Genomic DNA, 12,395 nt, shown 5'->3' on the forward strand with positions numbered 1-12,395 from the left:
AATGAATTTTACATGAATCCAACTCTTTCCAGGGATAGCAAAGGGGCAGGATCGCGATGGCTTGACATACTTAGCTGCTCGCCTAAAATAAAAATAAAAGAAAGAAAAAAACTTTCGTATCTATTCTATATTTTATTGGATTGAATTTATTATTTTTATTATACCCACTATGTTTTAAAATTTCTACGGGTACAAAAACCGAATTTGGTAGAAGCGGTCCCTATTAAGAGGCTATTTTAGCAGTCTCCCACCCTTTTTTTTTTTTTCTTTTTTTTTTTTTTCCCTCGCTGGATACTCAGGCCCTTTAATCTACTTAAAGCCCACCATGCTCCAACTAACCATCAGATCTAATAATATCTAATTACCAAAATTTACTTAATAATTTATAAGTAAACAAAATTTAGCAATTCGGGTTGAAAGAAGAAGGGGGATGATCCAGAACCCCCCACACACACATGTTGAAACTTGAAAGCAGAGTGAGGAGAGAAGATGTTGTGGCCAAGTCTCAGAGCAGCAGCACCACCATCTCCATCTCCCTCCCCTCTCCTTCCCCTTTTCCTCTCTCCCACCCTCCACTCCCTCCCTCCTCTCCCCTCCCCAATCCTCCGCCTCTCCCCATCCCTCCGCCTCTCCCGCCCCTCTCCTCTCCTCGCCGCCCCTCCTCGCCGTAGAGGCCGCGTAGACGAAGAAGAGGAGTATGATCAGAGCGAAGATGAGGGTGATGATGATGATGACGATGCGGAGGCGGCGATGCCGTTCGCGGAGATGCGGCGGTGGCTGGAGAGGAAGCCGCCGGGGTTCGGGGAAGGCAGGACGTACGACACCGCGGTCGAGGACCGGCTGCTGGAAGAGATGGAGCGCAGCCGCGCCGCGCAGCTCGCCAACGTCAGCAACCTCAGGAGCCAGCCCGCCCGCGGCGAGAAGAAGCAGGATGATCCTCCCGGGAAATGTCAGTGTCTCTGCTTCATTTGTAGGCCCTGTGTTTGTTAGTAGTCATTTATCTTGGATTGATGTTCTTGGAATTAGAGCGCAGCGAAAATTTACAAACTGGATAGCCAATATATCAAGAATTACTAGCCTTCTTGGATCGTCCTTGTTTAGTGCTTCTGGATCGGATGCGAAGGGCGTTATCAGAGTCCTCTTCTATATCCACATTCCAACAGAATTCTGGGAATGTAAGTCGAAAGCACAGAGAGTGTTACCACATTCCAACAGAATTCTGGGAATGTAAGTGGAAAGAACAGAGAGTGTCACGACCCGACGCTGCCAATTCGGACAGCTCGGACTCAAAACAGACCCACCGAACAGACAGAGTTTTTCTTGTCTACCAAAGGCGTAAACAAAGTCTGCATACATAATATTTCCTATGTATGTATGCACAGATTTTGTTTACGCCTTGGGCGGACAAGAAAAATTATGTTCGTTCGGCGGGTCTGTTTCGGACCCGAGCTGTCCAAATTGGCGGCGTCGGGTCGTGATAGAGAGTCTGATAGAAAACAGCACAGAAACAGTCCTAGTACCATGTCCACGTGCACTGCGGCTCGAACCTGTGACCTCTTGGAATTTAGGGGCATAGGACTAATTCTGATGCCACGTTAGTCAGAAGATTGATTTTGTAGAAATTAGTATAGGAGTTAATGGAATTGAATATTACTTTCTTCTTAGATAGGCAGTTATTACAGCTTATGTTCATATGCACTGACAGAAGAGATGCTGGATTCATTTAATGATCGATGCAGAGAATTGAACTCATGACCTTCTTTTGGAATTGACGAGCTTAGGACAAGTTCTGGCGTTTTAATTAACAAAATTATTTATCTTTTGGTTGCATATAATTTTGGATGTTACTTTCTTCTTGGATAGGCAACTATTAGAACCAATATTGCTCTTCATTTTCCTAACGCCTTCCTATATGTGGCAGTTGCGTATCCACCACTTTGTTTTATTTGGTGCTTATATGTGAGTGCTCAATCTTAATTTTTATTCACATATTAATCTACTGATTTCTGATTGTGAACTTGCCTGATCCACTTTATATGTTGATTGATCCAATTAAGTACTGAAGTTATGGTTCTACTTACCATATAGAGTTCATTGCTACCCGGTGGATGCGTACGCAAAAATCAAAATTGCAATCCCTTACATGGAACCAGAAATTTGCACTATGATGTGTCATTTGTAATGGTAATCTGTGCCTAAACTTGGCATTTTAATTATGGCATCTGTGGTGCGTCTTTACTTCATTTGTAGTATTCTTTGCGCGAGCACACTCGCGTGTGTGTGCACGTGTATGGGTATCAGAATTCAGAAGTTGATTATTCCAAGTTCACCAAAACAAGGCTGCATATATCTGAACTAATAAAACATGGTTACTTTTTGTTAGTTCATCCTCAACTTGTTCATTGGTACACTGTCCTTTCTGTTTATCAAATTACATGGAAAGTATGTTAATGTTGTTTTTTTTTTCCATTTAAATTATTTGTTCATAGAATTTCATTTTCAATGTAATACTGGTGATTTGCTGCAGTAGATCCCATACAAAGTGGCATTTGTGTTCGTGTGTCGAACCTCCCAAGAAAGAAGAACATACATAGGGATCTCCAATCAGCTTTCAAAGGGTTCCCAGGCCTCATTAATATAAGCCCTGCAGTTATTGCGAATAAAAAGACTCGTGATCCAATTTGCAAGGGCTTTGCATTTCTTTACTTCGAATCTGAAGCTGCTGCTGAGAGGTACCAATATTCCTTATAATTTTATTTTTAAGTTCAAAGTATGTTTCCTAAATGGAAAAACCTAATACTTTCTAGTTTAGATGGTAATAGCACCATAATTATGGGATGTCAGTCTTGATCTTCTGCTGCTAAGCAATTTTAGACTTTTATCCCATTTGATTTAAACGCTTGTACACAGATGACGGACATCAAATGATTTCTGAATCACCACGACATTTTTTTTTCCTCGATTCCTAGCTTTCTTTTACCTCTCTAGGTCCATTATCTACTGCTATTAGATGGTGGTATGAACAGGCAATAATTACAAAATTGATAACAGAATGTGAATAACTTGAATAAATCCTACAAGTTTTTTCCTGCCAGCATCAGATAAGTGCTTAGTCAAAGATCCTGAACAAGCTTATGTACAATAATGTGGGTGAGATGCCACTAATGCTAGCTCATTTGCAACATTTAGCACAGAGTCGAGGATTGTCATGCCAGTTTGCATATGTTGGGCTTGTGCAGACTGTGCCACATGCTGATTTTTGCTTGGTGTCCAAGGGAATCCAACACGGCATAAATGTGAAATTCGGTTTCAATAGCCCTTAGTTATATGAGATCCCTCGTTGCAACTAGTTCTGGAGTATTGGAATCTCAGATATCCAATGGTCACAATTCATGAGTAAACCAATTTATGATTAAGCACTAGCTGTTGGTAACTTCTCACGCTTTTGTGCAAACTAAGACAAAAAAGTTATGATGTCCATGCTCTCACCGAGAGCAACTACAGAACCAGATATTTTATTTGAGTAGGTTTTTATTTTCTGTGTGTCCCTTCATAGCAACAAGACCACCAAAATGTTTTCTTACTGTTAGTACCCTTTTTTTTTTTCGAGCTTCTCTAATAACCTTACAAACAGGAGTCTCAGGTGCTGGTTGTATAAATCCCACTGGATATTTAGCCGGTTAATTTTATTGTCTAAGAAGCAAGTCTTTTTGTGCACTTCCTCTGGAACGTTTAAATCATGATGCTCCGCTGATATTTTTATCGCTTTCACAGTCCATATAATACAAATTCTTTTCCCGGCACCTTTGGTCAAATGTTGATGTTCAATATGTTAAAAGCCACTATGCTCATCTTGTTCTTTTTTCCCCCTTTTTTCCCCCAGATTTGTACAAATGTACAGTAAGAAAAATGTGGAGTTTGGTAAGGTAGAAAAGCAGATCTTTTGTAATATCATAAACCCGCGCAGCTCTTCCAACTCTTCCATGCAATTGGCCGACACTCGAACAAACACTTCTCTCAAACATACAGATACAGAAAAGGTTTCTTCGAGATCTAACATGGATATTCTGACTCAAGATCAAGATCCGTTAGGAGGCAGCTCTTATGATGGATCGTTTGGCACTGAAGAATCTCCATTCCTTGTTGAAGAAGATGATCCCTTTTCTGATCTTGAAGCAATTGAAAGTGGAATTGAGCATGTAGATAGTCCCAGTCTAGACAGTGTCCAATATGTGAGTGAGACAGAAGTGGACGTGTCAGATTCAAATGATTCAATGCCATTATCTCAAAAAAGGAAGAAACAAGTAGCCTCAAAGAAGAAAAATAGAAGTGGTAAACAAAAACCAGTGAAGAACCCTAAGTTGGGTTTGCCGGGTTCAGTTTCCAGGTATATCTTTAGGTGTTTTAAGTAGAATAACACAAACTATGGTTAATGTATATTCATTTGTGCTTCAGGTTGAAAATCAAGGAGAGAACAATTCTGTCCGGTGTTTTATCTAAGTATGGTTCGAAGGAGGTTGTTGTTTCATCAAAGGAAGGATAATCATCACTATTTGTTGGAAAATTATCACTATTGGATCATGTAACTCCAGAGAGTATGATCTTTTGCAATTTATGACACTGAATTTAAACATAGGTACGTTTGATGCTGTTTCCCCTGACATTCTTGTTTTTACTGGTTTTGTTTAGCAATGTTTGCCACCAAATCCCCAGAAAATGGCATAATATCAGATTTATTCCTACAAAATCTCAATTCTTAAATATATGCCTCCATAATTCTGAAGTACTGCACATTTAATCACTAACTTTTCATCATTATGACAGTTATGCCGATAAAATTATAGTTTCCTGAGATTTTTTGAAAGTTTTAGGATCTAAGGTTCTTGTAGACTGATGTGAAAGATAGAATAGAAACATTAGAAATAAAAAAAATGTAACCAAATTAGTATTTTGAGCAATACTTTGAAGGGTGGAATGGCCTTTTGCACATGAAAAGGTCAAGTTTCACTGCTTAACTGACAAAGATTGATGAACATAAAATTTTGGAAAGTCTAGAGAAAAAATTTAACAGAACTTTGTTTTTGCAGGAACATGTAAGTAATTATTCCTTTAAATTTAATAGCCAAATAATGGATGGCTTGCGGCATGATGACTATTATAAGTACATTTTATAACTGACTGGTAAGAAGATAACTATGTTTCTTCTCCAGGGAAGGATGATTTGGACTTCTGCCCAAGAAGTCAAGAACTCGGAATTCGCCAACATATATGGATAAATATTGGATCAGTCAGTGAACATATGAACGGGGAGAGAAAGAGCGAGCTTTTGAATTTATTTGCACAAAGTTATTTGATCTTGTGATGATATATGAGTATTTATGTTTCCCTGCAAAACTTGGAAGTACTTAAGTGCTCTGTAACATTTTTGGTGTACTGAAGTCGCTGTAATTTTTATCTGATGAGATGTGTTTAAAATTTTCCTTTAAAGAAGAGTGAGAGATGAAAGATAAATCTAATCTTCAAACAAAGTTTTGTCACAAATATATGTAGGTGTCTTTGCTGGGAGTATATTCTTGTCATGGTGAACAAAGGATAAGCATTGCTTGGTTTGGATTTCAGTTGTTTTAAGAAACTTGGTCAAACTTTGAATGTTGTAGTAATTACATGCAATACTCTAAGGCCCTGTTCGGTTCGGGGGACAAGCAGGATAACGAAAGTTATCCCCGCTATTCCGCCAAACGGGGTGATGTTTTACCGGGATATTTTATTCCGGTCAAATTTTGCTATTTCCAGTTATTCCGGAATAGCAAGGGATTTTCTATTCCACCATTTTGGTGGAAGAGTGCTATTCCAATGCTTAATTTCAAATTTAATTAAACTTATAAATTTAATTAAAACTAAAATATATAAATTATAATACATTATTTTTATTGTAAAATTTTTAATTGTACTATATTAATATATATTATTTATATTTAAATATTATAATAACTTTTATAATAAATTATTTTTATTAATTGTTCCCAACCCTATTCTTATTTTAAAATTTTAAAATTTAAAATTTAAAATTTGATATTTTAAATTTTTGAAATTTAAAATTTGATATTTTATATTTTTAAAATTTAAATTTGATCGTAAATTTAAAGTTTGAAATTTAAAATTTAAAATTTTGAATTTAAAATATGAGATTTTAAATTTTAAATTTTAATTTCAAACTTTAAATTTTAAAAAAAAAATATATAATTTAAAAATTCAAATTCAAATATAATAAAAAGGATAATATCATTATTTTTTATTTATAAAAATCCACTATCCTTCTTATTCCATCTTACCTAACTAAACGTTATTTTTTTTATCCTTAGGAGTAACTTAATTTTCATCCAAACGTAAAATTGATCTAATCTTCATTTATACCTCAATTTATATCTATTCCTGGAATAGCCATTTTTTACTTATCCCGGAATCAAACGATAAAGTCCGTTTGGTTCACGGTTTATAATATTCTGATAATTCTTTATATTTTTTATTAAAAATATTCAAATTATTATTATTCAATTCAAAATAGATAGTTGTAAAAGTGTTGTTGAGGTTGTAGAATCATTGTAAATTATTATATGGTAGAAATACTACATTATTATAAATTGGAAGGTATTCTCTTTCCTATGCTTGATGGAGACTATTAGTAATTCAATAATAAGAATGTACTAGTTTTTAATAGGCTCCTAACCTGAGTGGTTTAATATGTTAATAACAAACTTAACCATCCAACATAAAATATACACTATTTTAGAAATATTAAAAATCTTGAACCAAAAGCACCCATTTGTATTTTAGATCCACTACAATTATCTTATCTATTATCTGTTATAAAGGTATGAATTAAGCATTCATCTAAGGTCTTGTTTTGTACTGCTGTTGTTTTTTTTTTTTTTTTAAGACACTAATTAGATATAATTTAGAAATATCAATTAGAGATTTTTTTTTTTTTATTGTGTGAGCTGGTTTGCTTTTCATACACTTTAATTTAAGTTACATCGATCTAATATTTTTTTTATAAAAAATATAAAATCTTAAGAGAATAGCAAAAAAAAAAAAAAAAAAAAAAAAAAACTAACAATTAACTGTCGTCTCTACACACTCTCATATATGAAATTCGTTAGGGGGAAAAAAAAACAACAATGATATTATGCAAAGCCTTACTCTTTAACTTTTGGATGCAACGCATCCACTTCTTACTATAAAAGTAGAAATGCATCTAAGTGTTTGTTAAAACTTTGGACTTATGTATTTTTTTTTATTGATGCATTATCATTATCTAGTACAGTTGGTTAATATGCCAAGCATCGATTGAGAGGTTGGAGAAAAATTGTTGACAGTGGTATAGGCAATGAGTCGAACTTCAAAACAAATCTACAGAACTGATTGAGTTTTCATTTCTTTTATTTTTCTCCTTGATTTATTTTTGTAGATATATGTATCTTGCATTTTTCTAAAATTCTCTTAGAAACATAACAAAAAAAAAAAATCTAAGACGGTTCATAAAACTTACGAGAAAAATAAAAAGAATAAGAGCTTTATTTCTCTCTTTATTCCCAAACATAAAAAACCGTTAAGAACTCCTCCCCTTGTGTCTCTAATAATTTACTACTTGGTTGATTATTCTAATAAATATTTAATTAAATAATCGAGCAATTAATTTATTATTTATAATTAATTAGCTTATTAAATAATTAAGTGTGTTTACCTAATTAATATTTTTAACTAACCTACAACTAATTGTAATTAACTGATTACAAAGAGAGAGAGGAGGAAAGTTTTGCTTTTATGAACCTAGGAGCCGCGGAGGCAGGGACGGAGCCATGTGAAGGCTGAGGGGAGTGATGGCCCGCCTAAACATTTCATAATTAGCGTAATAGTCATATAAATAATTTAAAGAATATATTTTTATTTAATCTCAAAAATATATTGATTGACCTATCTTTTACAAAAGTTTTTGGTGCTAACATAATGCTCTCTCAACTCTAAATTTATTTTTATTTTTTTATTTAGTACCTTCATAACTTCTAATTATTTTAGATAATCTTTTTATTTAATTAAATTAAAGATTATATATTAAAGTTAATAGCTCTTTCAACTAATAGTCATCAATTGTCACAATTGTATTTACTAAAAATTAAAAAATTAAATAATTGACTGAATTATTATTAGATTTAATAAATTTCAAAATTATTTGAGTGAAATAATATAAATAAAATATTTAGAAGTTTAGTAAGTATAATTAATAAAAAAGGGGTAATACTTTTTTACACTAATTATTTAGTAAATATATTTTTTTCCTCAAAAGTTAGATTAGATAAATCTTGTTTATTTGTTAAAATTTTGATTTGTATGTATTTTAGCTCCCCTCATGATCGAGTCCTAGCTTCGTCCTAGGCTGAGGCAATGCCGGCCAACGAAAAGGCCGATAAAGGAGGAGGCGGAGGATGGAGAAGCGGGAGCTAGATATCGCCCTAGGGTGGGTGGCGACGGAGGAGGAAGAAGCGGGAGCTAGATATCACCCTCGGGTGGGCGGCGACGGAGGAGGAGCTTCTCACCGGCAACGTGGTCGGAGGCGGTGAGGAGGTTTGCCCTAGGGCCTCTCCACATGCCCCCGCGATGATTGAGCTTGCATCTCTTAGAGAGAGAAAGTAGAGAGAAGTGCGGATAGAGCATGAAGAAAAAGGAGAAGAGAGGGAGATTGGTAAAACCATATACGGGACAGCATAAGATAAGAAATCAGATTCGAGGTTTGTGTATCAGGCTGAATTCGATGAGGGAAGTCAAGGATGTCATTCGTTTAATTGCTCAAAAAGGAGATAAGAAGGATGAGTTCCATATAGGAAAACAATTACAAGCTATTCGTGCAGAGTTAACTTCCTTTAGAGGCATTATAGATATGATGTATAAGAATTTTCTAACCACACAAGTCGACGGCCTAGCATCTTGTTCTATTTTGTTTGCTTTTATATTACTAATTTTGTAATGTTGTTCATGTTATTTCTAATATTTTTTTAGGGGTACAAATGAAATTACCCCATTCTAATTATTCCAAATATAGTCACGTGTCTAAGAAATAAATTGTGAAATGAGTACATTCAAAATTTTTAGTACTCATGAGGGAAAAACATCACAACAACTACACTGCCTCCCACGGAAAAAGAATACATCATCCTTGCTGACATACCTGTGAATAAGAAAGAATAAGTTAAAAAGAAGAGTTTCTTAAAGAAAAAGGAAGAAGGTTCTTCAGTGGGTGCCAGTAAAACTGAAGAGGATATTATTCTGCTGAAAGGGCTAGCAAAAAAACTGCAGCAGCAGTTGGAAGTGGCCGAGCGTACAGTTTTGATAGCAAAAGAGGTCGGGAACGTAATCTTTGTTGTTCTTGCTGATGAAGCAAAGGAATGAGTGCAGGTTTGTAAGTAGTGAACAATTTACAGTCTTATAGGTTACGTAATTTTTTTCATATTACTGCTTGTAAATAGTAAACAAATTTACAGTGAAGGTGAATATGGTAGTAGTGGTCCCTTTAATTTTTGCTGTGCTTGCTGATGAAGCAAAGGAATAGAGGCAATCCTTCATTTTGTGGCACAAGTTTTTATATTACGGTTTGTAAGTAGTGAACAATTTGCAGTCTTATAGGTTACGTAATTTTTTTCGTATTACTGCTTGTAAATGGTGAACAAATTTACAGTGAAGGTGAATATTGTAGTGGTGGTCCCTTTGATATTAGTTGGAACACGGCCTACTCATTGAACGTTTTCATGATATTAATTTTGCATCTTGGGAAAATTCATGTACTTATCCAAATCTCTTGCACTAGTTAAATTTAATTTAAAATTTGAATTTCAATTCAAATTCAAGATTTTAATTTCTGGTTAGTGTAAAATTTTAATTTTATTATTAATTTCAAATTTAAATTCAAATTTAAATTTTTTTTTTGGGACTAAAGTGAAAAATATGTAAAGTTTAGGAACCAAAATTGACATGCAAAAAACAAGCTAAGTAGCATGGCAATTTCATTTAATTTAACACATGTTTTAACGCCTGAAAAGTAATCGCAATGAAATCAAGAGGTTGGAAATTTGATTACAAAAAAAATATTAAAGATCAAAATAAAAAAATGGTGCAAAGATTGGGAACCAATGATGTAAATAATTTTTAATAAAAATGTATGTGCCCCACAACCCTCCAAAATAAGAAAATGATCAGAAGAAAAGAAAAGAGGCAGAAAAAAAAGAAGAAGAGAGGAGTGGGTCTTCCTGGGCCCACTAAATGCGGGGAGAGCTTCTGTATGTTACCAATTCATAATTTTATTAAATAGTTTATTTTCAAACTAAATGGCACCTAAAGAGTTTTTTTTATGCTTTTTAATTTTGTACATAGGCCGGGCATTCTTTTCGCACTATTATGAATAGTAAAATAATGAAAAAAATATAATTCAATTATCAATAGCTCCTATCAGAAATAGAATTGACTACGGATTCAAGCCATATATAACACATGGTTTCACAGGCTCTTAAACCTTAAAAATCCTAAATTTAATCGAATCTAATACAACAAGTTGGAGTTTTTTTTTTTTTTTTCATCCTTACCATTACCTGCCTACAGATGGACGGGTGAGTATGCCGTTTACGCACAAGTTACTATTTTTTTTTCTTTCCCTCTATTTTTTTTTTCTTTTCCTCTATTTTTATACTTTTCAAACATAAATTACATGTAACTTCTTTTCAAACATAAATTATTATGTTGAAACATTTTATTATTAAATAAAATATTAATTTTTTTCTTTAATACCCTGTGAAACCACGGTGAAGTTGTAAGTGATGTACATTATAACTTCTTTGTCCTATTTTGTTTTGCATAACAGCAAAATAAAATGGAGACTAATTACTTTTAACTAAGCAAGTTTTTTTTTGTCACCTTTAAGAATAGAAATTGTGAATTATAGAATCAGCTAAATGTTTCATTTAGTTAAACTTAGCTTTCTTTTTTTTAAAAAAAAAATCACCCACTTTGTTAGAATTGAGAGCATAACCTCAGACAATTAAGATTGAATCTGATTGAAGACGTACTAATATTTTTTCTTTCCGTTTTTATTTTATAGGGTTTTTTTAGCAAATGGCCTCCTAGAAAAATTTTATTTTAAAACTAGCCCCAGCAAATTTATAATTACAAAAATGACCCTATCTCTGCCACGCAGGTGCCACGCAAGCGCCATGTGGGCGGGCTGGGAGCCTGTTTGGCAAGTTGAACACGGTAAACCGTGTTCATATTTATATTCCTCTTCTTCTCCTTTTCAAAAATCCGAACCCGAACCCAAAAATTAAATTAAAACCCGAACCCGAATCCGAACCCGATAGGTTTTAAAAATCTATACCCATACCCATACCCAACCAAAAACCCGAAACCCGAACCCGGACCCGAACCCGGCGGGTTTTAAAAATCCATACCGTTGGATGAAGATCTAAGGGATAAAAATTATTAAATATTTTATATATTGTATAAGTAAATAAAAATAAATTATGTATATAAATAATTTATTAGGGTTTGGGTTCGGATAATATTTCGGATATCCATACCCATTGATATCCCAATTCTCTATTCCTCTTTTCAATATTTATATTGCAAAAAATATATATATTTGTATTTTCTCTAGACACGGTGAACCATTTACCGTGTTTGGACACGGTGAATGATTCACCGTGTTCAACTTAACACCCCGGCCCAACCCCGCGCGCGTGGCGCTGACGTGGCAGGGTGAGGGCCAAAAGTGCAAATATAAATTTGCTAGGGCTATTTTTAAAATAAATTTTTACTAGGGGGCTAGATGCGAAAAAAACCCTATTTTATAACTAATCTAAAATCATAATCGCATTACTTTAAGATATTTTTCACGACAAAATATGCAATTAAACCTTTTCGAAAATGATTTTGTCACGCCCCGGGGTCCCTTTAGGTTAAAAACACAGCGGAAATTTTTTTTTTTTTACTTATCAAATCAACCAAATACACCAAGTCATAAATAAATGTGAACTTTTACACCTAAAGACCTAAAACATTCTATTTTCCAAAAGATGGGGAGCACCATCGCAAAAATTGCTTATTTCCAAAGGCACATCCCTTGTCAAAAGTTTTCTAAAAGCACTTAAAGATAAATTTGTGACTTACATTTTGACACTACACTTACCACTTACATACTTACATATCAATAGAAATATAAGTAAACCAACACCAACAAAGGACCGATATGAAACATGAACACGCTGCGGCACGTTTATGTCCCCTCTGAGATAGGCACACTTGTCACCTAAGGGACATAAACACCGCCTAGACCGTATGGGACCCCAGTCCAAACG

General features: G+C 34.2%; 1 protein-coding gene across 2 annotated transcripts; it reads left to right on the forward strand.

Annotated features, from left to right (window-relative positions):
* Window positions 406–5,537, forward strand: LOC109720802. Of its 2 annotated transcripts, none has more exons than XM_020248122.1 (5): window positions 406–949; window positions 2,531–2,732; window positions 3,884–4,387; window positions 4,456–4,636; window positions 5,211–5,537. In XM_020248122.1, exons 1-4 carry the CDS (start codon window positions 490–492, stop codon window positions 4,541–4,543), a joined length of 1,254 nt encoding a protein of 417 aa, XP_020103711.1. In that variant the 5' UTR covers window positions 406–489; the 3' UTR covers window positions 4,544–4,636; window positions 5,211–5,537. The 2 variants fall into 2 exon arrangements, with proteins under 2 accessions (XP_020103711.1, XP_020103710.1); XM_020248121.1 differs by having other exon boundaries at window positions 407–949; window positions 2,528–2,732.

This window comes from Ananas comosus, linkage group 14 (genome assembly GCF_001540865.1).
Source record: "Ananas comosus cultivar F153 linkage group 14, ASM154086v1, whole genome shotgun sequence".
NCBI lineage: Eukaryota > Viridiplantae > Streptophyta > Magnoliopsida > Poales > Bromeliaceae > Ananas > Ananas comosus.

Excerpts from the sequence above, each read along its gene's own strand:
- LOC109720802 (XM_020248121.1), top strand. The coding sequence starts at position 490 with ATGTTGTGGCCAAGTCTCAGAGCAGCAGCACCACCATCTCCATCTCCC. Across the intron at positions 950-2,527 it reads GGATGATCCTCCCGGGAAAT|TAGATCCCATACAAAGTGGC; the intron begins GTCAGTGTCTCT and ends GATTTGCTGCAG. Across the intron at positions 2,733-3,883 it reads TCTGAAGCTGCTGCTGAGAG|ATTTGTACAAATGTACAGTA; the intron begins GTACCAATATTC and ends TTTTTCCCCCAG.